Raw genomic sequence first — 27,800 nt, 5'->3', positions numbered from 1 at the left:
CCTTCTCTTTTGTCTGGTGTGGAACCACATCCCCTCGCATGGATGTAGTTCCAAAGGCAACCCTGGAGCAAGAAGGCAAGACCTTGCTCATATCTCTTCTCTCTCTTCCCCACTCTGCAACCCTAAAGAAAGGCCTCTGTACTTTCTGAACAGGATTCTGGTCAGAGCTGAGGTGAACGTGACAAGCCCAAGCCTGGCTCCCTCCCCACTTGCTCTTACAGTGGATTTGGGGACGGGGTGGGGTGGAAACAACTACAGCAGTCAGAATTGTCATGGGGAATTCATCGGTGAGAAGTCTATGGCACCCCTATAGAAAGGGTTATATTCTTGTCCCACTTTCCAGTGGCTATAACTTATGCAGTTCACATATATTTGATTAGCTTGCAGTACTGGAGATTTTGCAGACTCCAGGGGAAAGAAATGTGGCTTAGGAAGCAGGAAACTGTGCTTAGAGCAAGCTCTGACCACTAGAACCCCAACATGTTGAGGACTTGATTGCCTGTTATGTTGAACATGTGTAGAAGGGAGTGTCCACTGAACCCCACTTCTTGTACACAGTCAATATGCACACCGGTTGTACACAGTTGCTTGTATAGATCAATATGCGTGGTTGCTTTCACAGGTTATTGCTGAACACAGGGTGGGACCAAGTCCAGTGGATGACATGATGTTCAGCATAATATGTGTCTGGTCTGTAAGCCTTATATAAGAGAACCTGCTCAAGAATCTTAAATTCTTTTTTCTCATAACTGCAAGGCCTAGAAGCATTTCTTAAAACAAAAGCATAGATTCTCAGAAAACCAAGCTATGCACCAGCCTGCCAATGTCATGGTGTACAGAATGTATGAAGAACCTTCCCATAGCCCTTCTGATTAGCTCATATACTTGCGCAGGCCCTATAGTTGCGGGAGCTCTGTTCCCATGGCAACATTTAGACAGCTATTGCAATAGCTGGGATTCTGAAGGACAATTCTCTTGAGGTCAAGCAGCATGGGATTTAACTCCCCATAGGGTGGGCCTCTGTCTTGGTAACCTTACTTGTCCTTCCATGGCAGACGGAAAACTCTGAGTAAGGTGATCCCCTTACACACACACACACACACACACACACACAGACACACACACAGACAGACAGACAGACACACACACACACTTTCTCTCTCTCTCTCACTCTCTCTCTCACTCACTCACTCACTCACTCACTCACTCAATCTCACTCACTCACTCACTCAATCTCCCTCTCCCTCCCTCCCTCCCTCCCTCCCAAGAAGGCATCTAACACTTTAGGAGACATGACATCTTTTTTTTTTTTTTTTTTTTTCAATAATTTTTATTCAAATTTTCATAAAACATACAAGACGAAATCATAAAACATTCAAAGACAAAAAACAAAATCAAAAATAGTTAAACAAAAAAAAAAAAAAAAAAATAAAAATAAAAATAAAAAATAAAGAGTAAAATATTGACTTCCCATTTGTCAAAGATCAGATCAGTTATAAATCTATAATATATAACAATCCTGTCTCTTAAGTCATATTATAAAATCACTTTCCTCCAATAGTTATCCTACTTAATCATCAAATCTCATAAACATTACTTTATTCTTTCCACAAAAAGTCAAAGAGAGGTTTCAATTCTTTAAGAAATATATCTATCAATTTTTTTTTCCAGATAAGCATATCGATTAATCCATCTCATTACTAATTATGATAATCTTATTGTCATAACCATAGTCAAAATAAACATTTCAATTAATCCATCACATCAGAATCTGTTAGGTTCAGTAATTTCAGTAGCCATTGTTCTATTATCCCTATTAGTTCCATTTTCCATCTTCCATCTTCAGTAGTCTTGTTAAGTCCAGTAATATCCAATCTTCCATTATCAGTATTCCATAATAATCTTGCTGTCAAAGCCATAGTCATATAGTAAGAGTCTGATGGGAATTACCTCTATCCCAAATATTTTCTTGCCATCCATTCTGAATAGGTTGCTGAGATACTGCTGTAAAATCATATCTCTGTTCTTTTTTTCAAAATACACTGGGTCATCTCTTGAAAGTTTTTCCATTGTCACATGGCTGCAGTTAATTCCATAGATTTTCTCTATATTGGGCTCCATCACGTCATTCCAGTCCAGAAGATTATCCATGCCATTGATAACTTTATCTCTAGAATCTTCATTAATTTCTTCAGAGATAACATTGAGTTCCAAACAATAGATTTTATTTCTAAAGTCCATAGACTCCAAATCTTTTTCCTGTTCCACGTTTGTTCCAATCTCCGGGGTCTCCTCTCTCACAGGGACCCCTGTTCCAGTCTCCAGGGTCTCCTCTCTCACAGGGACCCCTGTTCCAGTCTCCAGGGTCTCCTCTCTCACAAGGACCCCTATGTCTTTAATCTCCTGTGTCTCCAAACAATAGGTTTTATTTCTAAAGTCCATAGACTCCAAATCTTTTTCCTGTTCCACGTTTGTTCCAATCTCCGGGGTCTCCTCTCTCACAGGGACCCCTTCCAGGGTCACCTCTCTCACAGGGACCCCTATATCTTTAATCTCCTGCGTCATTTTACTCAATTCAATTTTCAACTCCTTACAACCCTGTCGCAGGTTTTGTTTCGTTATCTCAATCTCATCCATTATTTTCTGAAACATAGTTATTTCCAGATTCTCAGCCACTTTCTTAATTGCCATTTTAAAAGAAAAATATAGGAAAACCACTTCTTATTTCAGCAACAATTGGGTTAATACTCCAAACTTGGTGACATCACAGTATAAACAGAGCAGACAGCCTTATCTCTCCATAGTTAAGTAAACAAAATGCAGTTCCCAGGATCGAAACAATTAATGGCAGTCGTCAGAAAACAGATTCGTCAAAATAAAATAGACCAAAAAGAGAGTAGTCTCAGACAATATAATATTCTTCAAAATAAAAATCTGGAATAGAAATCCCTCTTCTGTGTATATCTTTAGAATGCAAATCCAGGACAGCTTTTTGCAACAAAAACAGAGATAAGCTATTAATTAGTGCGTAGCAGAGAGAAGTTATGGCTCCCCAGTGAGATGTCAAAAACCGATCAATCTGGCAAATCTCTTTTAAACAGCAACAATTTAAGTCAAGTAAAAGAAAAATATAGAAAGAAGGGTGCTTGCCTGTTAGTGCGTTCTCTCTTAGAAGATAAGGTGAACGTTCGCTTTATCAGATAGAGCTTGCTGTTGAAAATCCGTCCCACCTTCGTCGGCTGGACCTCGTCCCATAAATTAATGAGATCTGGTCGTCCCAACAAAAATAGGCTTTGAGGTTAATCTCTTCGTTTCTCCCTACCCGGGAGAAGTTTAATCAGTCAAAAAAAAAAGAAAAAACTGACTGATATATCTGAATAAGCTTCTTTTGAGGCAGGAGCCCGTCTCAAAAGCAGGCACAGGCTAAGTCACCCTTCCCGGAAGTCAGGAGACATGACATCTTAATTCTTCTCTCTCACGCACACTCACACAAAACACACACACGTTTGTGTGCCCATACACACTGCACTGCTTCTGGCCTCTCAGCCAGAAATGACTCTTGGCAGTATTGGTTTTGCCACTCTGGTGTCATGCATTGTTCCCCAGAGAGCTGGCATCCCATCACTTCGTGACCTGTGTTGGTTTAGCTCAGCTGTGTTCCAAGCAGCCTTGAGCAAAAGTTAAACCCAGCTAGAGACCTTGTATCCAGGCCAGCAGAGTGCCTAGTGGAGGTGCCCATTCCAGCCACAAGTAGCAACAAAAGGTTGGCAGCTTCCCTTGTTAGCTTGTGCACAGGACAGCATCTTTCTGCATCGGGTGGCTTACCTGTGGCCTTCCAGGTATATTGGTGGACTAAAACTCCCATCATCCCTGATCATTGGCCATGCTGGCTAGAGCTGGTGGGAGTTGGGAGGGCCACAGATTAGCTGCTCTTTCTTTACATGTCCACTTGCTCTCCAACAGACGTTCCATTTTCTGTCTAATAAAGTAATCCAAACCCAAGGACATGAAAATTGTATCAGAATATTATATGGAGGCAGTTTTTATAGCGTGTACTTCCTTTGGCTGCAAGGTCCAAAGTTTAGGTAGGGTTGGTGTCTTGTGAGTATTGATGGTGAGTGTCTGCAATGGGATTTCTGCTGCTGAAAAGCACACTTTCAGTGGCTGTGCAGTACTGTTACAGGCTATTTACACAAGGGGAGGGGGGAAGTGCCATAGCGTTGTTCTCCCCTTCTCCCTCTCTCTATCTGTATATCTTATTATATATCTAAAACCACCCACCGCAAGCACTATCTCTAGACTAAGGATTTAATGCCCTCACTTGGAACCCTTTTAGACGGGTGAAATAATGTGATGGCATGTCTTGCAATCCAGCCTTTGCCAACCTTTGGGTCCTCAGATATTGCTGGACTACAGCCCCCATCAGCCCTAGTCAGGCCAATGATCAGGAATTCTGGGAACTGTAGTCCAGCAACATCTGGGGACCCAAAGGTTGGGAAAGGCTGCTCTAGTTGAAGAAGGAAGGAAACCTCCGGGTACACAGAAGTAGGCTGACTGAACCCAGTGCGTTTCAAATGAGAATCCTCCTTCAAAGGCACTATGCAATATTGTTGTTATGTGCCTTCAGGTTGATTACAACTTATGGCAACCCTATGAATCAGCAACCTCCAATAGTATCTGTTATAAACCATCCTGTTCAGATCTTGTAAGTTCATGTCTGTGGCTTCCTTTATGGAATCAATCCATCTCTTGTTTGGCCTTCCTCTTTTTCTACTCCCTTCTGTTTTTCCCAGCACTGTCTTTTCTAGTGAATTATGTCTTCTCATTAAGTGTCCAAATTATAATAACTTCAGTTTTGTCATTTTAACTTCTAATGATAGTTCTGGTTTAATTTGGTCTAAAACCCAATATCTAAAATTTTTGATATTTCTCCCTCCAATTTTCATACCTCCTTCATCTTGGTCCAATCCCACTTTCTATATGATATGTTCTGCATATAGATTAAACAAATAGGGTGATAAAATACGCCCGTCTCACACCCTTTCCGACTGGGAACCAATCGGTTTCTCCATATTCTGTCCTTACAGTAGCATCTTGTCCAGAGTATAGGTTGTGCATCAGGACAATCAGATGCTGTGGCACCCCCATTTCTTTTAAAGCATTCCATAGTTTTTCATTATCTACACAATCAAAGGCTTTGCTGTAATCTATAAAGCACAAGGTGATTTTCTTCTGAAATTCCTTGGTCCGTTCCATTATCCAACGTATGTTTGCAATATGATCTCTGGTACCTCATCCTTTTCTAAATCCAGCTTGGACATCTGGCATTGGCATTTCTCACTCCACATATGGTAAGAGCCTTTGTAGAATCTTGAGCGTTAGTTTACTTGCATGGGATATTAAGGCAATAGTTCGATAATTGCTGCATTCCCTGGGATCCCCTTTCTTTGGAATTGGAATATATATTGAACGCTTCCAGTCTGTGGGCCATTGTTTAGTTTTCCATATTTCTTGACAATTTTTTTTCTCAGTGACTTGTAGGAAGTCTATTGGTATGCCATATGTTCCTGGTGATTTGTTTCTTCCCAGTATTTTAAGAGCAGCTTTCACCTCACTTTCTAAAATTTCTGGTTCTTCATCATACAGTTCCTCTGGAATGAATCTGTCATCCTGTCATCTCTTTTATATCATTCTTCAGTGTATTGCTTCCATCTTCCTTTTATTTCATCTTGGTCAGTCAGTGTGTTACCCTGTTGATTATTTAGTATCCCTACTCTTGGTTTGAATTTCCCTTTCATTTCTCTAATCTTTTGGAATAGGGCTCTTGTTCTAACTTAACTTCTTTGTTGTCCTCTTCTATTTCTATACAATAACTGTTGTAATAGTTCTCTTTGTCACTGTATTATTGCATTTAGGGTTCTGACCTTGTTTCTATCTCCTTTTGCTTTAGCTTTCCTTCTTTCTTTAACCATTTTAAGAGTTTCTTCAGTCACCCATTGAGGTCTTTCTCTCTCTTTAACTAGAGGTATTGTCTTTTTGCATTCTTCTCTGATAATGTCTCTGACTTCAATCCATAGTACTTCTGGTTTTCTATCAACTAAGTTTAAAGTCTCAAATCTGTTCCTTATTTGATCTTTATATTCTTCTGCAATGTTATTTAAATTGTATTTTGGCACTATGACTGCTTTGTTGTTCTTCTTTAGCTTTACTGTGATATTCAGTATTACCAGTTCCTGATCAGTACCGCAGTCTGCTCCTGGTCTTGTTTTTGCAGAAAGTATGGAACTTCTTCATCTTCTGCTACCAATGATATAATCAATTTGATTTCTATACTGACCTTTTGGTGATGTCCACGTGTACAGTTATCTTTTCAGTTGCTCAAAAAGTGTGTTTGCCAGAAACAAATTATTGGCTTCACAGAATTCAATGTCTTTCTCGTGCTTCATTTCTGTCTCCTAAGCCCCATTTCCCCACAATTTCTTGTTCTTCTCTGTTCCCTACTTTTGCATTCCAGTCCCCCATGATTATCAGCACATCTTGTTTTGGTGTGTGATCAATTTCCTCCTGTACTTCTGCAAAAAATCTCTCCAATTCCTCCTCTTCTGCATTTGTTGTTGGAGCGTAGACTTGGATGATGGTTATGTTAATAGGTTTCCCATTTAATCTTATTGATATTACTTGCTCAGACCTTGCGTTGTAGCTCCTCATTGCTTTTGCTACATCACTTCTCACTATTAAAGCAAACCCATTTCTTCTTAATTTCTCATTTCATGCATAAAATATTTTGTAGTTGCCTGATTGAAAATGTTCCATTCCCTTCCATTTTAATTCACTCACGCCAAGTATTGTAATGTTGATATGTTTCATTTCTTGCTTGATAATTTCTAACTTTTCCTGGTTCCTGCTTCTCACATTCCATGTTCCTATTGTGTGCGTCGTACAACTCTGGACTCTCCTTTCGCATCTGTGCGCATCAGCCTCTGGGCTTCCTTTCGGCTTTGACCCAGCTGCGTCATTAGTCACAGCGCTACTCATACTTGTCTGTTGTTCTTCCCCAGTAGCTTGCTGAGTGGCATCTGACCTAGTGGTCTCATCTTCCAGCACTATCTCGTGTTGCATTTTGGATACTCTGTTCATAGCGTTTTCATGGGAAGAGGCATTCAGAGGTGGTTTACCATTGCCTTCCACTGAGTTTGGATGCATCTTAGTGTTGTGTCTCAGCTTTGACCATTCCACCTTGGGTGACCCTGCTAGGAATCTAGCCCGTTGGTCTACACTCCTGACGGGTTTGCTCTCAGCTTCTTCAACACTCTCAAACCCCCTCACCATAGAATCATAGAATCATAGAGTTGGAAGGGGCCTTGTAGGCCATCGAGTCCAACCCCCTGCTCACAGCTGGAAATCCACAGCTAGAGCATCTCCCACAGATAGCTGTCCAGCCTCTGCTTGAAGACATCCAGCGAAGGGGATCCCACCACCTCCCTAGGCAGTTGGTTCCATTGCCGAACTGCCCTTACTGTCAAGAAGTTCCTTCTAATGTCCAATCTGAATCTACGCTCCTGCAACTTAAAACCATTAGACCTAGTCCTACCCTCTGGGGCAGCAGTGAACAAATCTGTACCCTCCTCTATGTGACAGCCCTTCAGGTACTTAAAGAGTGTAATCATGTCACCCCTCAGCCTTCTCTTCACCAGACTGAACATGTTTCTTCAACCTTTCCTCATAAGACTTGTTCTCCATACCGGCTATCATCCTTGTCGCCCTCTTCTGAACCCGCTGTAACTTGTCTATATCTTTCTTAAAATGAGGCGCCCAGAACTGAACGCAGTATTCCAGATGAGGCCTGACTAATGCAGAATATAGTGGGACTATTACTTCCCTCAACCTGGAAACTATAGCTCTGTTTATGCATCCCAAAACCGCATTTGCCTTTTTTGCCGCAGCATCACACTGCTGGGTCATGTTCAGCTTGCGATCCACTACAATTCCAAGGTCCTTCTCACACGTACTACTGCTAAGCCGGGTATTTCCCATCCTGTACCCGTGCATTTTTTTTTTGTGGCCTAAATGCAGAATCCTGCATTTGTCTTTATTGAATGTCATTTTATTAATTTCAGCCCAATTTTCTAGTCTATCCAGGTCCTTTTGGATTTTATTCCTGTCTTCCATTGTGTTAGCTATCCCAGTTTCGTATCATCCGCAAACTTCATAAGGGTTCCCTCCACCCCATCATCTAAGTCATTGATAAAAATGTTGAAGAGTATCGGCCCCAGGACAGAACCCTGTGGCACTCCACTCGAAACCTCCTTCCAGTCCGAAGCAGAGCCACCGACGACCACTCTTTGAGTATGGTTTTCCAACCAGTTGTGAATCCACCTGACAGTATTTCCATGTAGTCCGCATTTGACGAGTTTGCTAATCGAAAGGTCGTGGGGGACTTTGTCAAACGCTTTGCTGAAATCTAGATAGATGATATCTACAGCATTTCCACCATCTACTAGGCTAGTGACCCGAGCAAAAAAAGAGATGAGATTAGTTTGACAGGATTTTTTCTTGACAAACCCATGCTGTCTCCTACTAATCACAGCATTGTCATCTAGATAGTTGCCAATGGACTCTTTTATTATCCGTTCTAATATCTTTCCCGGTATTGAAGTCAGACTGACCGACCTGCATGTTAAAGTATGCATCCTAGAGAAGGATTATGCAATATACATGCATAAAATAAAACTGCATTGTTAACCATCTATACAAAATATAATGAAAATCAAACTCAAGAATATCTTTTTTATTAAAGCAATAAACCAAATGATACACCTGTCCTCTGGTGTTCAGGAGTTATATATGATTTGGGAACTCCCACAGCCTTTGAGCAGAGGGTCAAAAATGTCAGAGCAACCATTTTCTGGACAAACCATATACTCCAAAGCGAAAGACCTGGAATCAGGAGAAATAAACCACTTGGGTGACATCATAAATAGGATGTACACATTTCAAAGCACAAGACAATAGTTAGTGAAATACACTTCAAAGTATACTTGATTAGCTTTGGGAGGTCTTCAGCACAAACCAATTTGGATGGAAAGTTTCAGCAATTCATATGCTGTATGAAGTCCTGCAGCTTCCCAGTGGTAGCTAAAATGAATTATTCAGAAGTTCAGAGATGTATTCTGTGACTTAAAAGTTTTGCCTTTAAAAAAAAGCAAAACCCCCCACCAAGCACACCCTAAGAGCTATAAGAGGAAAGCTTCTTCAAGGGACCCTCTTCACACCTGGAACTGTGACTGTGGGCCAGAGTGCTGGTTCCTAGAGAAAGCCGAGTGCTATTGATTACCCTCAGTCTCTGAAACTTCTACATGACAGTCTGGGAAGAGTGTTCTGTCAGAGACCTTTTCATTAGAGCTCTCAGTTCTAGGACTTGCTTTTAGCTTTTGAGTGCTCATATTTGAATTGTGTTCCATCAGCTTGTTCTTTGTACATATCTGAAACTATTATCGTTCGGTCTTTGCATGATTTAAAAAGCACTGTCTGTACTCTGTGGCTACTGGTTCACATCTTTGGTTGGTATATTTGGATAACCTCCTTTTGTGTTTTTATTTATTTATTTATTGCACTTGTATACCGCCCCATAGCCGAAGCTTTCTGGGCGGTTTACAGCAATCAGAAACATTAAAACAAATATACAATTTAAAACACATATTTTAAAAATTTAAAACACAATTTTAAAATTTAAAACAATATAAAAGCAATTTAAAACACATGCTAAAATGCCTGGGAGAAGAGGAAAGTCTTGACCTGGTGCTGAAAAGATAACTGTGTTGGCGCCAGGCGCACCTCGTCAACAAAATCATTCCATAATTTGGAGGCCACCACTGAGAAGGCCCTCTCCCTTGTTGCCACTCTCCGAGCTTCCCTTGGAGTAGGCACCCAGAGGAGGGCCTTTGATCTTGACTGTAGTGTACGGGTGGGTTCGTATCGGGAGAGGCGTTCCATCAGGTATTTGCATCTGAGATGTTCCCTGTAATGCCATTGGCCTCAGACCTGAGACGAGTGCTCTTCTTTGAAATGCTGCTTACCTTCAAGTCTGTTCTATGGGGCTCAGCTTGGGGGGTGGGCTTGCAGAGAGAGAGAGAGAGTGAGAGAGAGAGTGAGTGAGGAGGTATGACTTTGATTCTTCTATGTATCTTTCCTCAAGGTGCATCAGGGAGCCATCCCTCTCTCCTACACGGTGACCACGGTAACAACACAAGGCTTCCCCATTCACACCGGCCAGCACATCCCAGGTTGCAGTGCACAGCAGCTCCCAGCATGCTCAGTGATGTTCAGCGGACAGCACTACCCACTCTGTTGCCTCCCCCCCCCCGTGAGTCCATTGGTGTGGGGAGAAGAGCAGAAGTCTGAACTGGGGACGAGGAGAGTAGCGCACCACTTTACTGTTTGGGCTTGACACCAGATCAGCTGGGTCCATTTTGTTTTCCATATACCTAAGGAGGAGTGGTAAGCGGCGGTAACGCAGCCAATGCTCTGCTCACGGCCGGAGTTCGATTCCAACGGAAGGAGGAAGTTGAATCTCCGGTAAAAGGGGTCGAGGTCCACTCAGCCTTCCACCCATCTGTGGTTGGTAAAATGAGTACCCGGCATATGCTGGGGGGTAAAGAAAGGCCAGGGAAGGAACTGGCAATCCCACCCCATACATACGGTCTGCCTAGTAAACGTCGCAAGATGTCACCCTAAGAGTCGGAAACGACTTGCACTACAAGTGCGGGGACACCTTTACCTTTTTAAGGAGGCTAGGGTTTATGGCCATTTGGTTTAATGGCCATTGGGTCCCCTACCAGTCTTGGGAGAGGATAGCCTGCTGCTTGTGGGATTTTCCCCCACCCAAAAAAATTCTGCAGCCAGGCAGGGTGCCCTGGTTGTAAGCATGTAACCTTCTCATGATGACTCTCTTCCCCCTCCCCCACTCTTGTAGCTGATCCAGGCCTGTGCCATGCAGCAGCTCCCTGTCTCCTACCAAACGTTCCCACCGCTCATTTCCAGCGACCATTACATCCTGCACCCTCCACCGCCTGTGCCACCACACCAGCCTCCACACATGGCTCCCCTCAGCCAGTTTGTCCCGCTCCAGCCCCAGCATCCTCGCATGGTAAGTTTATTGGGGTGGCATGGAGTGGCTCGATTGGAAGGGATGTCTGGGCCTTGTTTTTCTCGCTGCCCCCCCCACGCTGTTGTGAGGGGTTTCGAAGCTGGTATAGTCACGATCCTCTAGTGTAGCATATTGTTTGCTAGCTCCTTGAAATCTTGGGTTTTAGTTGTCAAAGGAAGTTTTTTGCTGGGGTCCAGAGAGAAGTTTGCACATGGCTCTGCCGAAGAGTCAAAACATAACTCTACCCAGGTAAGGTTTCTAATGGTCATGAGAAAGGCAGGTCATCCATATGACAGATAGGCCATTTTTTCATGGTGTCCTGCATACCATAATCAGTTGCCCCCTAGAATCCTGTCTGGCTCAGGCTACATCCAAAGCCAGGCCTGGACCATGTACACACCATCAGCAGACAAGATGTGACCTGACCCAGCAAGTACACTGTACCCTGCAGCACCATGTGGAGTGAGAATCAATATCCCCGTTGTGGTAAATGCCTCTGTGGTAGCAGTCCCATCCATGTGTCGCATCTGGTGTGCCTAGGTGGAATGGGGCAAGTTTCTACACGAGAGAGATTGGGGGAAGGCATAGTCTCTTGTTGCCATTGATCACCTGTGGCAGCTTGGATCTTGGCACTGCAACTTGTTTGTATGCACATGTTACTTACTTACAGTATTTTTGAATTGCTTTTCCACTTTATTAAAAAAAGAGTGCTTGAGATGATGTACATAATACATTGCTATAGAACATTCAGTGTCCAAAGTACTTACTGTTGCTGTTAATTTTATTTCTATCCTGCCCTTCCTCCTGAAGGAACCCAAGATGACATCATCATGATTCCCTCCTCCAGCATGCAAGGCAATGGTCCTGTAAGGTTGGCCATCAGTGTTCCCATTTTGTAAGTGGGTAACTGCAGCTGAAGCAGTAATACCCAGGACTAACCAGTGAGCCCATAGATGATCTGGCCTGGGCAGAAGTGCCTCAGGACAATGGGAGTTTAAGGTCCATTGCCTGTCTGGCCTTCTGAAAGGTTTAGCATTTTTCCACAGATCAGATTCGTCTGGACAAGCTTATATGAGGCTTATGTGTATTAGGATAGATTTGTGTTACTATAGCCTGCAAAAATCTATCCCGTTGTGGCCTCCAGTGCCTCCTCTAGCCTTCCTATATTTTCTGCTTGTATAATTTAGGTTCCACCCTTAGTGGTTTCTCTTTGAAGGGGAAGTGAGTAAAGGGTGACTAAATGAAATGGACATGACAGATTTGGAGCAACAGTTCCCAGTGATGCTACTAGTTAGTAAGAGTGTTACTATGTTGTGCAGTGGGTTTTATTCCCATGCACTGTGTTCACCATTAATGACTTGCTGTCAGAGGGAGTGATGCCAAGGATTTGGAAATGAAACGGAAATGGACTGCCTTCAAGTCGATCCCGACTTATGGCTATGAATAGGGTTTTCATGGTAAGCGGTATCCAGAGGGGGGTTACCATTGCCTCCCTCTGAGACTAGTCCTCCCCAGCTGGCTAGGGCCTGCTCAGCTTGCCACAGCTGCACAAGCCAGCCCCTTCCTTGTCCGCAACTGCCAGCTGGGGGGGCAACTGGGCTCCTTGGGACTATGCAGCTTGCCCACGGCTGCACAGGTGGTAGGGCACGTAACCCCCTGAGCCACTCACTGTGGGGGTGATCTTTAGCTGGCCCTTAACACACAGGAGACACGAGCGGGGATTTGAACTCACAGACTCTGGACTCCCAGCCAGGTTCTCCTCCCCACTGTGCTATACCAGCTGTTGCCAAGGATTTAGTGTTCATCAAAAAGAGCAGCCAACATTATGAAAGAGTGTCTGTGGCAGTAATGGTAAGGTTGAGTGGTTTCAGTGTGCTTGTTGTATAGTACAAAAGCATGGATTTTATTTAGGGTTTGGGATGGGGCAACAGTCCTCTTAAAAATACCACGGTATGCTGCCTTATACCAAGTCAGACCATTGGTCCTCTTAGTTCAGTGTTGTCGACTACACTCATCACTGTCAACAGATGTCCCAGGTTTCAGACGGGGCTGTTCCCCCCACACTGCCTGGAGCTGCTAGGGATTGCATTATGCATGCAAAGCATGTGCTCTGCCTGAGCCATGGACCTTCTCCCAATGGCCATTCGAGATACAGCATACCCAATGAAGTCTTGTTGAAATAAATGGATGCTCTGAAGTATACTAGGCCAGAGTTAGTGTTGTTATAAACTAATCCCAGTCCCAAAAGGAATATCTGACATGCCTTTGAACTTTGTCAAGCCTCCTTCCCCTTGAGATTCATTAACTGAGGAAAAGCCATCAATAATACTTTGGTATCTGTGCATAGGTGGAGCAGTAAAGAGGAGCCTTAAAGATCAGGATTGAAACTGGGGGGAAAAGCAGTTCAGTGGCGTCCCTGCAGCTTGTGGAATCCTCTTGTCAAATGTTGGATCTTACTGTCTATCACCGAGTGTTTCCTCTGTAAGACGAATGGCTAAGCTGGCTGATGCAAAGCAGCCAGTCTCACACTTACTCCGGTTCGAATATGGAATGTGGGGCAAGGAAGGGGGCTGGAAGGTGTGGGGAAAGTCAAGGGGAGGTGGAAGTCAATTTGGGGCAGTTGTGGTGAGAAGAGCCAAAGCGGGGAGGGAAGCAGGGGCGGGACATCAGGAAGAGGTGGAAAAAAGGGGACTTGTAGAATGAAAGGAACACTTCTACACAGAGGCTGACGGTTTTAACATCCAGCTATTGAGGGGCGTTTGATGTCATTGTTAGGTAATCAGCATCATTTGTGTATGTGTTATAGTTTAATGCAGTTCATCCTGTAAAAGAATGGTGTTTAAGCACCCATCAGTCCAGAGATGGATTTCTGCCTTGCTTCAGATCTGTAACTAAGAGCTATAACTTAATTCTATGCCCTCCCCGTCCTCCACCACGTTTCTGGATCGTGGCCAGGGAAATGTCCTTTTTGTTCTGCTTAATGCAAAATCCCTGTTGCATGGGTAGATGATACCATAAATTTGGGATTTCTCGTAAGAAGGGCAGAGACTGGGGACTTGTATGTCTTCAGTGCGTCATGTAAGAGTTATAGGGAAGAGCTGCAGATGATGACTGCAGGCTTGTGTCTTTTCAACATAGCTTGCCATGAAACAGCAGTAAAGCCAGAGGATTTCCAACAGCAAAGTGAGAGGGGATGCTGGACTCTTATTCTGCCTGTCATTTTTCTCCCCCACTGGGTGTGTTTTTCCAATATTGGAGTGTGTCTGAGAGAAAAAGAGCAGCAGTGGGCAGGGGAAGGGTTCAGCACCCTCCCACTTACTGCTTTCTCTCTGGAAATCATTGTGAGCGTGCACACACGCCATTGCTGTTTAACATCTGCAAACATGGGCCTGCCGTTGTCACGTGCACTTGTGTCTGTGGAAAGATTGCTGGGAAGAGGAATGGAAGGAAGTGGTTTCCCATCAGGTTAAGCCTGGAAGGTACCTACCAGGCTATCCTGCATGGTGATGTCAGAGTTAGCATAGCTGTGCCATTGGCTCCCTTCAGGGAATGCTAGGATTCTCCTTCTGCTCCAGTGGCCTTGCAGTACCGTTCAGTGCAGCATGTCTGAACCATTTCAAACTCTGTGAAGTACTTGGGAGCTGTTGCTAGCTAGCATTGTGTGTTGTCTGCTCTCTCCACAGCCACTACAAAGGATAGAAAATGAGGTAGAGCTTCGGGGTGAACAGCACTCTATTGGAGGCTTCTCATACTCTGCTTCTCACCATACTCCTGCACTGTCTCCCTCTGTGCCACTACATTACCTTCCGCATACCCATGACCCGCTGCACCAGGAACTGCCCTTTGGCGTGGTAAGAATTCTGAGTTCAAAAAGATAAGGCTTCAAGCAGTGTACTGTCTTGGGGCTCTGAGCCCTGATGGAAGAGGGCATCCAGAGGGTCCTTTGTCTGCTCAGAAATGGTCTCTATACCTTGGTAGGGTTGACAGTCTGGAGACCATTGCACACCATGCAAGAGAGAATGAGCGGCTATGGTGCAGGGTCTTTTTCCAGAGTGTGCTGCTGCTTTTCGACAGCCTCTGTGGATAGACAGATGCCCTTTTATGAAATGATGAGCCAAACTGCTGGGTTGGTTTTGGGATCTGTCCTTTTGCTCTTGCTGCTCTAACTCCTCCACTAGTGTTGCCACTCTGAGAAATGTGGGAAATGCTTCTGTGTGGGGATGCTCTGAATTGGGAATACAGACAACTTGCAGAAGAGGGTATTTCGGCACGTAGGATGTTGTCAACTTTCTTCACCTTTTTTTAACCTTGTGACTGCAAAAATATATATGAAAGCATGCAGGCAGTGTCTGCTGAAATCTTAAAAGACAGAGGGGTGGTTGAATAAGATTTGCAGTGATTGAGAGTGCCGTGCCAGTGCCCTGTGTAACTCCTTCCCTACTACTAGCACAGCCAGAATAAGGCCCCATCTGCACTATTCATTTGAAGCACAATTATACCGCTTAAAACAGCCGTGGTTTCTCCCAAAGAATCCTGGGAACTAGTTTGTGAAGGCTGCTGAGCAGGGCCAGTTCTAAAGGGCGGCCTGGTTGGGCACTGGCCTGACGGCCCCTGGAGCTACAGGGGGCCCCTCAGCTGCCCCTCCACTCCCCTTCCATGATCTGTGGTCCCCCACTTCTCCCCACTTACATGTCTGCTGTCTTTTACTGTTGCCGTTAACGAAGGTGGTGGCCACGGTTTCCCTAAGGTACTGAAGCCCCTGCCGCCATCTTAGTTGATGGCAGAGATGTGCGTGCCATCAACAAAGATGGTGGCGGAGGCATCATCGCCTTAGGGAAACCGCGGCCGCCATCTTCGTTAAGGGCAATGGTAAAAGACAGCAGACAAGTAGGTGGGGGGGCAGGGGTGCCATGTGCGTGTGTGTGTGTACGCGCACGCACACACACACACCGGGGCCCAGGGCAAGCTGATGCCCAAGGGCCCCGACATTCCTGGAGCCGGCCCTGCTGCTGAGCATTGTTAGGAGACCCCTATTTCCCTCCCAGAGTGGCTGAACAATCAACACCTCTTCCCAGGTACTCTGGGAATTGTAGCTCTGGGAGCGGAATAGGGGTCTCCTTTAAATGTGTAACGCAGATGGGGCCTAAGTTATGTAGCATAGCAAAAAGCAGGCTAGACTATGCGAACTTGCCTGGTTTGCATTACAGATTATGTTGCAGAATTCAGTTTTTCTTGGCTTGGAGCTTTTTATTTTCCTAGATGCAGAATCCCCTCCGCCCCAGTTTGCCATGGGGTTTATACTGCCTCAGCATTAGGCAATACCATCTCAGTGGGCTGCATTGACTCATCTCCTGGTGTTCCCAACAGCCATATGCACACATGATGCCCCGGCGACTGAACACCCAGCGATACAGATTGCAGCAGCCACTGCCACCCCCACCGCCCCCACCACCTCCATACTACCCAAGCTTCCTGCCATACTTCCTGTGAGTATCTATTGGTCAAGCGAAGGAGAGAAGTGATCCAGGGGGCTAGGATCAAGGGCTTTGCCTTTGTTTCAAAGTGGTCCCTCAGTGGAAATATGGGCTACCTTCTTTTCCCATTGTTCAAAACATCACATTTGCTTGTATGCATGTGTGATTTTTCTGCTCTTGTTAACCACTCCCCCTGCTTTAACCGCAGATCGATGCTTCCCGTGTCACCAACAGCGGTGGGGCCCACAATAAGTTTGGACTTGGATGTGGATGATGTAGAGATGGAAAACTACGAGGTGGGTTGATCGCCCCCCCTTGTTATGGGGTGTCAGAATGGGGGAAAGGCTCTAAAGCAGCAGGGGCCACTCTTGGTTGTGTTTGAATTTGGTTGAGATGGCTCTCTCAGAATGAGCTTTGGGCTGCTGTAAGATGGGAATGAGTTGCCACAGGAGGGGGTGAAAATATGTTTCTGAGACCATCCTGTGTGAATCTAACACCAACAGAGAGAACTTCAAAGTGTATGGATAAGACAGGTGAGAGCCCAGTGCAGCCCATGCTTGTCATGAATGATGTTAATAGACCACGTTGATCACAGTGGATGGAGCTGGTATTCCCCTAAGTGAGCTGTATCTCCCCCCCCCCTTTTAAACACATCTCCCATTCTAGGCATTGTTGAATCTGGCTGAGAGGCTAGGAGAGGCCAAGCCCCGGGGACTCACCAAAGCAGACATCGAACACCTTCCATCTTACCGCTTCAACCCAGAAAGCCATCAGTCAGAGCAAACCTTGTAAGTGTTGGAAGAAAGTCCGCATATGACTTCTGTAGAATCCCCATATGGAGAAGAGAAGGCGGTGCTGTTGGTTTTGGAAGGGATTAATTGGGCCATCTCCCAAGAGTGTGGTCTTGCAGTTTGCTGATGGTGTGTGTGTTTGATGCTGCAACTAGCACTGGGTGCACAGGATTAGAACACAGATAGGTCAGTGCCACTTCATGTGAATGGCATTGCGAAGGCCTGGCTATCTTCTGAAATGGAGACTGGTAGGATTTGGGGGGGGGGCACAGAATAGTTAGTGGTCCATTTCCTAGCAATTGGGGATGCAGCATTTGTCACACACTCAGATTTCCTTTCTTGAACTGTTGTAAGCTTCTCTGAGTGTTGCAAATGCAGCGGATAGGAGGGATATACATAAATATCAGGCGATCTCCAACTCAGTCATACTACTGAGATCTACTGAAATAAAAGGACTTAAGTCCACTAATTTCAGTTAGTCTTCTCTGAGTATGACTGAGTTGGAGATTATCATAATCGATAAAATAATTCATTTTGGCTCTCTTACAGAACATACAGTGAAGCTAGAAATAAATAGCTTGAGTTGTGAGCTTGCTGTTTATCTGCATTTACCCCTTTTTAAATTATTATTTACTTCAATGGTATAGATTGATTATTTTTTTCACTCATCACTTTTTATTTTCTTTCTTTACATATGTACAGACTTGTAAAGTGAATCGAACTCATAAACAGTTGGTTCTTCCTGTTTCCAGCTGTGCAGAGTGTTGATTGGCTGGTCCTTGTGACTTTCCAGTCTGGCTGAGCGTTGATTTGCCCTTCTGTCAATCACAGAGCCCACCCCATTTTATTAACAGTAGTGTTTGAAGTTTGAAAAAAATAATAGATTTTTTCCCCCAAGGTGCCAAATTAATATTTAAATGGATAACCATGAGAGATAAGGCCTGCTTAAAGCAGGGGGTGGAGGGGGGCGTTGTTTGGCAAAAATCTTATGATGGAAACAGGTACATTTGACTAAGGGTGTGGAAAAACTGAACTGCCACCCAGCAAAAATGAAAATAATTAAAAAGATCCATTTCTGAAGTGCGGTGCATCTCTCTTCATCTTTAGTAGAAGGGCTCCTTGGGGCGTGTCTACAAATGGTAGCTGAACAGATTTGTGGATAGTCAATTGTTGTTTTTTAAACATACTGTACAGTCCAGTACTTCCAACGGAAGGAGGAAGTTGAATCTCTGGTAAAAGGGGTTGAAGTCCACTCAGCCTTCCATCCATCCGTGGTTGGTAAAATGAGTACCCGGCATAAGCTGGGGGGTAAAGAAAGGCCGGGGAAGGAACTGGCAATCCCACCCCATATATACGGTCTGCCTAGTAAACGTCGCAAGACGTCACCCTAAGAGTCGGAAATGACTCACACTATACGTGCAGGGACACCTTTACTTTTTACAGTCCAGCTGAGCAGTAAAATAATTTTCTTAGAAAGGCTGTACAATGTCACCTGAGAGTATGAATTAGGCATATAGTGGAAACCAACCAAAGAGGGAAGGGCCATAGCTCAGTGGAAGATCATCTGCTTTGCATGCTGAACGTCCTAGATCCTTTCCTCAGTGTCTCCAGGTAGGACTGCCTGAAACCCTGGAGAGCCTCTGCTGCCAGTCAGTGTACGGAATGCTGAGCGAGAGGGACCAATGGTCTGACTCTGTATGATTCAACTTCCTGTGTTCCTTGAGAGAATCCTGTCACTGTGGAGAGACTGGACCATCTGATGTTTGGAAGACGCTTAATGACTACAGATGCATGTGTGTAGCTGTACCTTCTCTCCTGCAACCTTACTGACTGGGGTCCTTCCCCCCCATTCCCCCAGGTGTGTTGTGTGCTTCAGTGACTTCGAAGTAAGGCAGCTGCTGCGAGTTCTGCCCTGCAACCACGAGTTCCATGCTAAGTGCATCGACAAATGGTTAAAGGTAACATCTGCTGCTCTGACCAAGGGCTCTGTCGTCAGGGAACCATTGCATTAAACAGTTATCCTGTGCTGAATGCTATGGCTTGATCAGCGAGAAGCGCCTTAGGAAGTGCATAATTGTGAAATGAGAGGGGGAAGGGGGGGGAAGGGGCCACATGGAAACAATTTGATTGAGCCAAAGTTTTAGAACCAGCCTTGACATTTCCTTCTACTGGCTGGTGGCTGCAACTGCATCATGTGGGTGAGGAGACTGGGTATGAGTTGGATCCAGCTGGTGGAATGAGGGGAGGCATGTTTTCAGATTTCCCTTTGCCCATGCAGCCCTCGGCACCATCCATTGCACAGTTCTAGAGGAGTCTCCCAATCCTCCAGAGCACATTTTTGGAGGGCAAAAGGGTCAGCAAAGGGAAAGAGGACTTGGAAAAGGTCACTTCCACCTTTTGCCAGCAGGAGTGAAGTCTGGGATTAACTCTGGTCTCTATTCAACGTTGTGGATGCAATACTGGTACATCCTTCTAAACAGGGACACCAAGGATTCTGTGCAAATACAGTTGCTGTTAAATGATGGTGGAGCATCTATAAGGTGATTTGGAATCTTAGTTTAAATGGTTGGGTGAGGAAAATCCTTATTTAAAAGAACTGAAGAGGAGCCCTACTGGTCTGGGCCATATAGTTCAGTGTCCTGTTCCCAACGGGCCAGCCAGATACCCCTAGGAAGCCGACAAAGAGGGTATAGGTAAGAATAGGCTCTGCCCCGTTTTTTTGAGCCCCAGGAGCTAGTATTCAGAGGCATGCCTAGAAGCTCCATTTAACTGTCACACCTAATTAGCCACTGATATGCCTCTTCTCCATTAATATTCTCTAATGCCCTTTTGAAGTCATCTAGGCCGTTGCCACATAGCTGTAAAATGCTGTAAATTTCATGTGTTAACGGCACACTTTTTCCCAGCTCTATGATACCCCTTTTGAGATAAGGTGACCAAAATGGTACAGAGTATTCCAAATGTGGCCACACCGTGGATTTATTTTTTAAAAACATTATGATGCTGGCAATTTTCAATCTCTTTCCCAATAATTTCTAACTGTGAGTTTGCCTTTTTGTATTGCAGCTGCATTCTGAGAATGGTTTTCTGATTGTGGGTGTGTGTCTGTGAACCCCTGGGGGTTTTGCCCCAGCATGCATCACACTGCACTTCCCTGTTTATACCGAATCTCAATTGTCATTTTTTTGGGGGGGGGAGTATTTGGGTTTCCACCACTTTGAATAATCAGGTGTCATCTACAAGCCTTTTTAGTAGAGACCTTGTCCCATTCTGTATCAGTGTTGGAATTGTTTTTTAAGATTTTAAAAATATTTTAATAGAATCTTTAAAAATGTTTTTTATAAAATCTTTTGAAAATATTTTTATAAAGTCTTTAAAAATATGTTAAAGATGTTTTTAAAGATATTTTGTTTTTCAAGATGTTTTATAGATCTTTTTAGTGTTCTATTGCCTGTTTGCTGTCCTGGGCTGCTTCTAGGCTGCTTCTAGGGCAGGATATTAATTTAATCATAATAAAAAACTTGGCCACCTTATTTTTCCTGATTCCAGATTATTTATGAACAAGTTGAATAACATTGGTCTCAGTACAAATCTTAAGAGCTCTCCCTGGCTTCTCTCTACTGTAAAAACTACTTGTTTATTCCTCACCTCTCTCTGCCCCCTGCTTCTTACCTAGCTTTTGGTCCAAAGGAAATGGTGTTGAAAGGAAAGGTTTGAGGGTGTCTGGAGGAGGAAGTTCAGTCCTAACTACCTTGTTCCATACAGCGGGGGCAACGACACAAAATTCAGCCCACCAGGCCTCTCTGCCTGTCCAGCCATCATGATTCCCTCTTGGCCACACCGTCTGCCCCCAAGCCACCTTTCACTCTCCTTGAGTGCCTTTGCCTGGCTGGAGTATGTCCTTGCATTGTGATAATGCCTCTTGCTTACCTGGATGGTGAGAAATGTGTGGAGACTTCTGACTTTTGGGAGGTTAGAATGTACCCAACTGTACAAAAGTAACAGTTGCATCTGTTACTCTGCCCACGTTTGTCTTTGGCCCCGCCCACCACTGGCATGTGGCCCCTGGTTGCCCATGAGGGAATGTGGCCCTCAGGCTGAAAAAGATCCCAGTCCCCTGTTCTTATTTAGCACTGGTTGATCTTTGGAGAGTTCCATTCCTTCTACCTCTTTATGGATTTGTTATTTCTGTATCCTGTAGCCAGGAGAGAATACCAAGCCTGCCATGAGTGAGAGTCTCGGGTCAACTGGCAGTAGGTCCTGTTGACTCTCAAAGATCTCCAGTCAGCACATTTAGGCCTCATTCTTAAGCTACGTTATGTCCTTGGCTGCAGAGATACATATGCAGATGTGCATCCTGGTAGCGTGTTGGCTTTGAAGGATACTTATGTAGTATTCTGTGGCTTCTTCATCTATGTGGGGTGAGCAGGAAAGAACAGGGCTCATTTGACTGAATGTAGCTGTATCTTAATCTGTAGTTCCACTGAGAATAGGCAGCTCTGAAAGCAGCACAGTTGTCTAGTGGGTGAGGTTGGCCAGACAGCCACATCCCAGAGTTTTATTCTCATTGGTCATTGCAGGCAAACCGCACGTGCCCCATCTGCCGGGCAGATGCCTCAGAAGTGCACCGGGAGGCCGAGTGAGGCTCGTCGACACACTGCTGCACAACTTCACTCCAGGATACGGACCTTGGACCAGGGGCTCGGGCCAGCCTGTTGTGCTTAGCCTCTGGGGCCTCTCCTGGGATGTGGTGAGAATATAAGCAATGTATGACACCCCTACCCCTCCCCCCCCCGTGGCATGGACTGGGCCTGGTGGTAGAGCCAGCTCTGCAGTGTCACGCTTTGTTAGGGGGAGGCATCCCTGTGTGCTCCGCACTCCAAAGACTTTCCATCCTCGCGCCATTACTCTCCAGGTGTTTTTGCATTCCTTTTGTTTGTTTTCCTTTCTTGTTTGGTTTTGTGGCTGTCTGACCCAGATGTTTAGTCTGAACTCTTCCCCTTCTGGCATCACCAGATCAGGCCCTTCAAAGCAGAGCAGCTGAAAGGTGGTGATGATCAGGGTGAGGGGGTGCGTGAGGAGACGGGTGAGGAAGCACCCACTTCATTCTCACCAGCCGCTTGCCCAGAGCAGTGTTGCGCCGCAGGCAGCAGGGAGTGCTTGGTTGCAGCGCTGATGTGAGCAGCCTGAGGCCTTCCCAAAAACCTTTGGGGGTGGGAGTTGCCCCCACACAAATCATGACCTACTGCCCCCTTTTTTTTTTCCTTACGTGCACTCAGAAGCACGCACCATCTTCCCCTTCCTGCATGCTGGAGATGTTGAGTGGAGTCCAGGTCTGTTCTCACAAACTTAGCAAGGTGGTGGAGGAACAAAACAGGGCTGAGCGGGTCCGCCAATATTCCACCCCACCTCGCTCTCCTTCTGTGCTGTGAAGCAATGATTTGGGGGGGAAGGGAAGACCCATTTCCCTTAAAAGCTGGAGCGGGGGACAGTGTGTGTGTGAGAATCCTTGCAATGAAGCAGCTGGCTCTGTTTCAAACATGCATATATACATGCATAGAGATGGTGGCTATCTTTCTGAGGCCTTTCTTTTGGGATTGACAACCATGTTATACCTATAGCTGATGATTCTTCCTTTCCCTTTTCCTACATCCCAGTTTTTTCCTTGGATCCCTCTTCTATCTTGGCACCCATCTCCATGAAACCTCCACGCCGCCCCTCCCCCCAAAAATCAGGTTTGTGCCGGTGTTTCCCTCAATATTCATGGAAGAGTGCCTGTGTTTATTTCCCTTCCTCCTACAGGGAAGGGGGAGATGCTCAGCAGACTGAAGCCGAAGCTTTTAGCACTCCTACTGTAGATCCCACCCACTCTTTTGTGGCTAAGCCCCTGAAAGCTGTTGGGCAGCTGTGAGGCTCTTCGCAGCAGGATCCTGGGCACAGAGCAGATGGGGAGTTATTTATTAATCTTCTTGTTGTCTGCCCTTGCACTAGCTGCCATGGGGAAAGCCCATCTGGCGACCTCTCCTCCCTCCACGATGCAGTGCTGCATCAGCTTTCTCTTCTGGATGGGACCAGGCAGACATTTTCATTCCTTTCTCATGTGCCTGCCCTTCTGTCTCTCCCTCCCCCCCTCCAAAAATATATATCAAGTTTGGCCTGCCACTACCACCCCAGTGAGTTTTTTCTGCATGGCCTGATGCTTGTGCTCTGGGTCAGGTGCCATGGGTGGGGGTTTTTTTTGCCATGACGAGCATACAACGAGTTGTGTGACTTCCTGTCTCTCTGTGCACATATGTGCATGTGTGCACACATGATCCTACCTAGAACACCTGCTGATTTGAAGCAAGAAAGCAACCAACCTGCCACCGTTTTACAGAAACCTGTTTAAAAAAAAAAAAAAAAAAAAGTTGTTTTGCATGATTATACCATGGAGCAAGAGAGAAGCCCTCGCTGTGTAGTTGGTTTGTGTTCTGAAGCCTGGCAGGAGGACTCTTGAGAGGACGACAAAAACCTAATGTAAATGTTCACAAATTATGCATGCATGTTATGACCAGCTTGGAACTTGGTATTGGCTAAGTCTCTAGCCAGCTGTGGGGTGATGGGGGGTGGTGGGAAGAGGGAGTTCTTTGTGCTCAGCTGATTACTGCCATGCACTGTACTGCACATGTCCGCAACGCCTCACAAGGACCGTTAACGCTTTTCGGGGCATTTCTGTCTCCCCTTCTCTCCCTGCCACCCTCCTCCAAATTAGAGATGGGTTTGAAACCTGGTTGGGTCAGGAGGCGGCAATGGGTGGACTTAATCTTGAGGTAGGCTTGCAAGGTTCAGTATATTAATCGTGGGGGGGGGGAGAGGTGATTAGCAACCTTGAAAGGAGGGAGGCGGTTGTCAGGTGCAGCTTCCGTTTTACGGTGCTGCAGAGATGAGAGAAGTTGCACCTGCTGACATGCTCTGCTCTCTCCCCAAACCCCCTCCTCCTTGCCTCTTTACAGCTATTACCAGCATTGGGAGCCTTAACTCGACAGGGCAAGTCTGGTGGTGTGGCTCTCGTCAAAATTCCTCCACCAGCCACAAGGTGGAGCCCTGCTCTCTTTTTGTCCATTCTCTTATCTTCTTTCCCTCCCCACCCCATGGATTCAGTGATTCCTGCAGCTTTAATTGGCAGTCACAACCTGGCTTTCTAGTTCTCTTTCCCCCTCACCTTTTGAAATGGATGGCAGCAAATGAAAGCACAAGAGCCTTTGATGGGGCCATGCCTTCCCTGCTCACCCAGCAGCAGAAACCATTCCTGGGCCTTTCCAGATAAATTGGGGTATCTTCCTCCTGCTCCTCCACAAACCTACTCTAGAAGGACAAGCAGGTCAGATGAATGGATGGGCTAGGAGCAGCCGTGTGCACTCTTCTGGCTCCTCAACCCATTCTCTGGTGCTTGCTCTGAGACTCAAAGGAACCATGCGACTGCAGAAGAGGCACTGATGAGTGGAGCTGGTGGAACGAACAAATAAATGGGCTGTTTATTTGGATTGGTCTGTGTCTGCCTAGGAGTGGGGCTTGTAAAGGAGAGCTTCCTCCAACGTGGCTCTTTGCTGTCGGGTGTTCCGAGTTCTGATGGTGGCTGGGGAGGGGAAGGGGCCTCTCTTAAAACAGTGGGCAAGTGCAGCATAGCTGCCGGCATTTCTCCCCCCCACCGCCCGTTTTCTTCTTCTGAGCACACCGGCTCTCAGCAATACTTACCTCTGAAGCAGGGGAAAGTCTTTTTGGGTGTGGCTGGAGCTGCCAGGCCTTTTGCCACTGGTGCTCACAGCCATTTTCCCCTGGTATTTGCTGGAGTTCTTGATCTGCTTGAGGTCAGGAAGTCCTTAGAGGTGCTAGGAGGGTGGAGTTTGGGAATTTTTAAATTACTTTTTTCCTTCCCCCTTCTCTTCAGTCATAGTCCAGGAATGATCTTCAGTCCTTTAGCTCTGGAGCTAGGTTAGTCAGAGATCCAGATGGGCAGGCAGGAAGCAGCAAGGTAGGTTTTATTACAACGGAATAGCAATCCTTCTTCTTCGAGAAGCGGCTAGCCAGCTGCCAGACCAGCAAATTAGGAACCGAACCTGTTGAACTCTGGGCAGGCCCCAGCTTGCTTTCTTAAAATAAATAAATTGCCTGAATTTGTGATGAATGAAGACATTTTTAAAGTCTCCCCTGCCCCTTTGTTTGCGGTTAGGCTGATGTAGGTTAGTTAAATGGTGCAGTCATTTGGATAAGGTTAAATAATTAAATCATTTCCTTCTCAGCCCATTTTTCAGAGGGTTGGAATAGCTGCAGTTGGACACCTAAGCCAGGTCCTGGCCCATGCACACGCACACACACACACACACACACACACACACAGAGGAATGGGCCATTTGCCATATAAAAACTGCACAGACACCAGCAACCCTTCTTTTTCCAGTCCTCTTGTGACCAGTCAGTTCTCCCCTCTCCCTCACATGTTGAGCCAGTGCCTTGTCAGACCCACCTCCTTCCCCAGCCTTTCTCCTTGTTTCCCAGCTTTTTAAATGAAAGTGATTAATAATAACTTATTTCACATGACACAAATAACCAAAGGTCTTTACTGTATATAAAAACCACCAAGGAGGTGTCTGTATATTTATAGCCAATAAGAGTAGTGCCGATGCCCATCTGTTTCAAACACTCTCTTCTCCTTCCCTGCCATCTTTTTTTTCTGCCCAGAAAGATTATTTGGGGCTGGGGAGGGTAGAAAAGCCTTACGGTTCTTCTGGTGGTGACTTGAAGGCTCACAAGCTCGTGTGCTGCAGAATTTATTCCAATGAGCAGCTAAAATGATCATTTAAAAAGAAAAAACGAAAAAAAATGACGAAGACATTTATTTAGGATGTTTGTGATTGCTGATTGCGCTGTAGATGCCCCTGTTTACCATTGATTTCCTGTGATGGGATAGTGGACTGTTTACTGTTCTGTTTTACCAGTCCCGGGCCCTCCAGAGGGATAGCTCAGCTTCACCCCTACAAGGAGAGGGGCCTCCCTGTAGGGCACCAGGGCATTTGTTCTGTGTTAGAAAGTTTATATATATATATATATATATATTATATATATATTATAAATATATATATATAATTTTTTTTGCTCTGTTACTTGCACATTTTACAGTTACCTCATTTTTCCCATGTATGTATTTGAAAAAAAGGCTAATATATAGAGAAGGAAAAAAGGTTCTTAAATCTCTAAAAAAAGTGTTTGTTTTTTCCATTCCATTGGAATCATATTGGTTTGTAGCATTTAACATAACTAGTATGTTGTATTATATATATGTGTATTATACTGATTGAAATTTTTAACAGATTTGTACTTTTTTTAAAATGAAAGTTGCTAGTTCTGCTTGACCAAGTAGTGCAATCATTATTTTTTTTAATGTTGTGGCTGATTTTGAGAGGGATATTCACTAATAAACTTGTGATGTATACCTACGAGGACAGGCCAGTCTCTTCTCTTGCTGGAGGCATTGCTCTCAGGAAGGGGCTTTTCTAAATTTTATTATTAGATGTATCCCTGGCCCTCCTCCAAGGAGCTACGAATGGCACTTTTGCTCACTCCCAACTCTTGAGTTGTTAGGACGAGAGGCAGACTTAATGGTTTCAAATGGGATTTCCCACATTCAAGATAGCTGTGGTGTGACACTGGTTCACAATGGGTCGTATCCAATGCTATTGCTATTCAGAGTAGACCCATTGAAGTTAATAAGCATGACTTACTTAGGTTTATTAATTTCAGTGGGTCTACTCTGAGTAGAACCAAATTCTTGAAAGGTAGTCACAATAATAAGTGCTTAGAGTTAATTTACTTTATGCTGCTTTTATTATTGCTCCTACATCAAAATATTATTTAAATAGGGTGCCACGAAGGCTAGCATCTTCCTTTGCAGGCTTCAGGGAGATAACAGTGCCCAGGAAACATTAATCGCACCCTCACCCTTCATTGTGGTTATGGAACGCTGGAGCAACCTTGTAGGTTACAGCACTTTGGGCATCCCAGCAGCCACTGGGTGATTAATGGGGCGGTGTCACCTTTTGCTTTCAAGTAACGTTATAGCATCTGCTAACTGTTTTGCTGTAGCTCCATGGCACAAAAAACCCAAGCACAAGCTAAGATGTGGAATTTTAGCATCTTTATATGCCATGTTTGCTGCCACCAGTCATGCCTGAAGCAACTTGCTCTCAAAAAAACAAACCAAATAAAACTTTTTCTAGAGCCCATGGTAAAGTGCAGATTTGCGTGTGATGTATCAATGGTTTGTCCAATATCAAGGATGGGATGTGTAAAGTTAAAAGAAAGTGGCTGTAGCCTAAATGAAGAATAAGGGCTCTTACTGGGAGACGGGGCTGG

General features: G+C 45.1%; 1 protein-coding gene across 7 annotated transcripts in view; it reads left to right on the top strand.

Moving 5' to 3' along the window:
* RNF44 (ring finger protein 44) overlaps positions 1-26,843 on the top strand; it is a 113,092-nt gene extending 86,249 nt beyond the window's left edge. For 6 of the 7 annotated variants that reach the window (XM_061617546.1, XM_061617547.1, XM_061617544.1 and 3 more), the window contains 8 exons: positions 10,196-10,363; positions 10,973-11,146; positions 14,830-14,997; positions 16,514-16,632; positions 16,829-16,916; positions 17,287-17,408; positions 19,270-19,369; positions 21,992-26,843. In XM_061617546.1, the coding sequence (XP_061473530.1) occupies positions 10,196-10,363; positions 10,973-11,146; positions 14,830-14,997; positions 16,514-16,632; positions 16,829-16,916; positions 17,287-17,408; positions 19,270-19,369; positions 21,992-22,054 (1,002 nt within the window). In that variant the 3' untranslated portion in view covers positions 22,055-26,843. The remainder of the gene's footprint in view (positions 1-10,195; positions 10,364-10,972; positions 11,147-14,829; positions 14,998-16,513; positions 16,633-16,828; positions 16,917-17,286; positions 17,409-19,269; positions 19,370-21,991) is intronic. The other variant, XR_009761429.1, reaches the window with a different exon arrangement.
* The last annotated feature ends 957 nt before the right edge of the window (positions 26,844-27,800 follow it).

Source organism: Rhineura floridana, chromosome 3 (genome assembly GCF_030035675.1).
Source record: "Rhineura floridana isolate rRhiFlo1 chromosome 3, rRhiFlo1.hap2, whole genome shotgun sequence".
NCBI classification, from domain to species: domain Eukaryota; kingdom Metazoa; phylum Chordata; class Lepidosauria; order Squamata; family Rhineuridae; genus Rhineura; species Rhineura floridana.
This window is presented reverse-complemented; position numbering and strand designations above follow the sequence as displayed.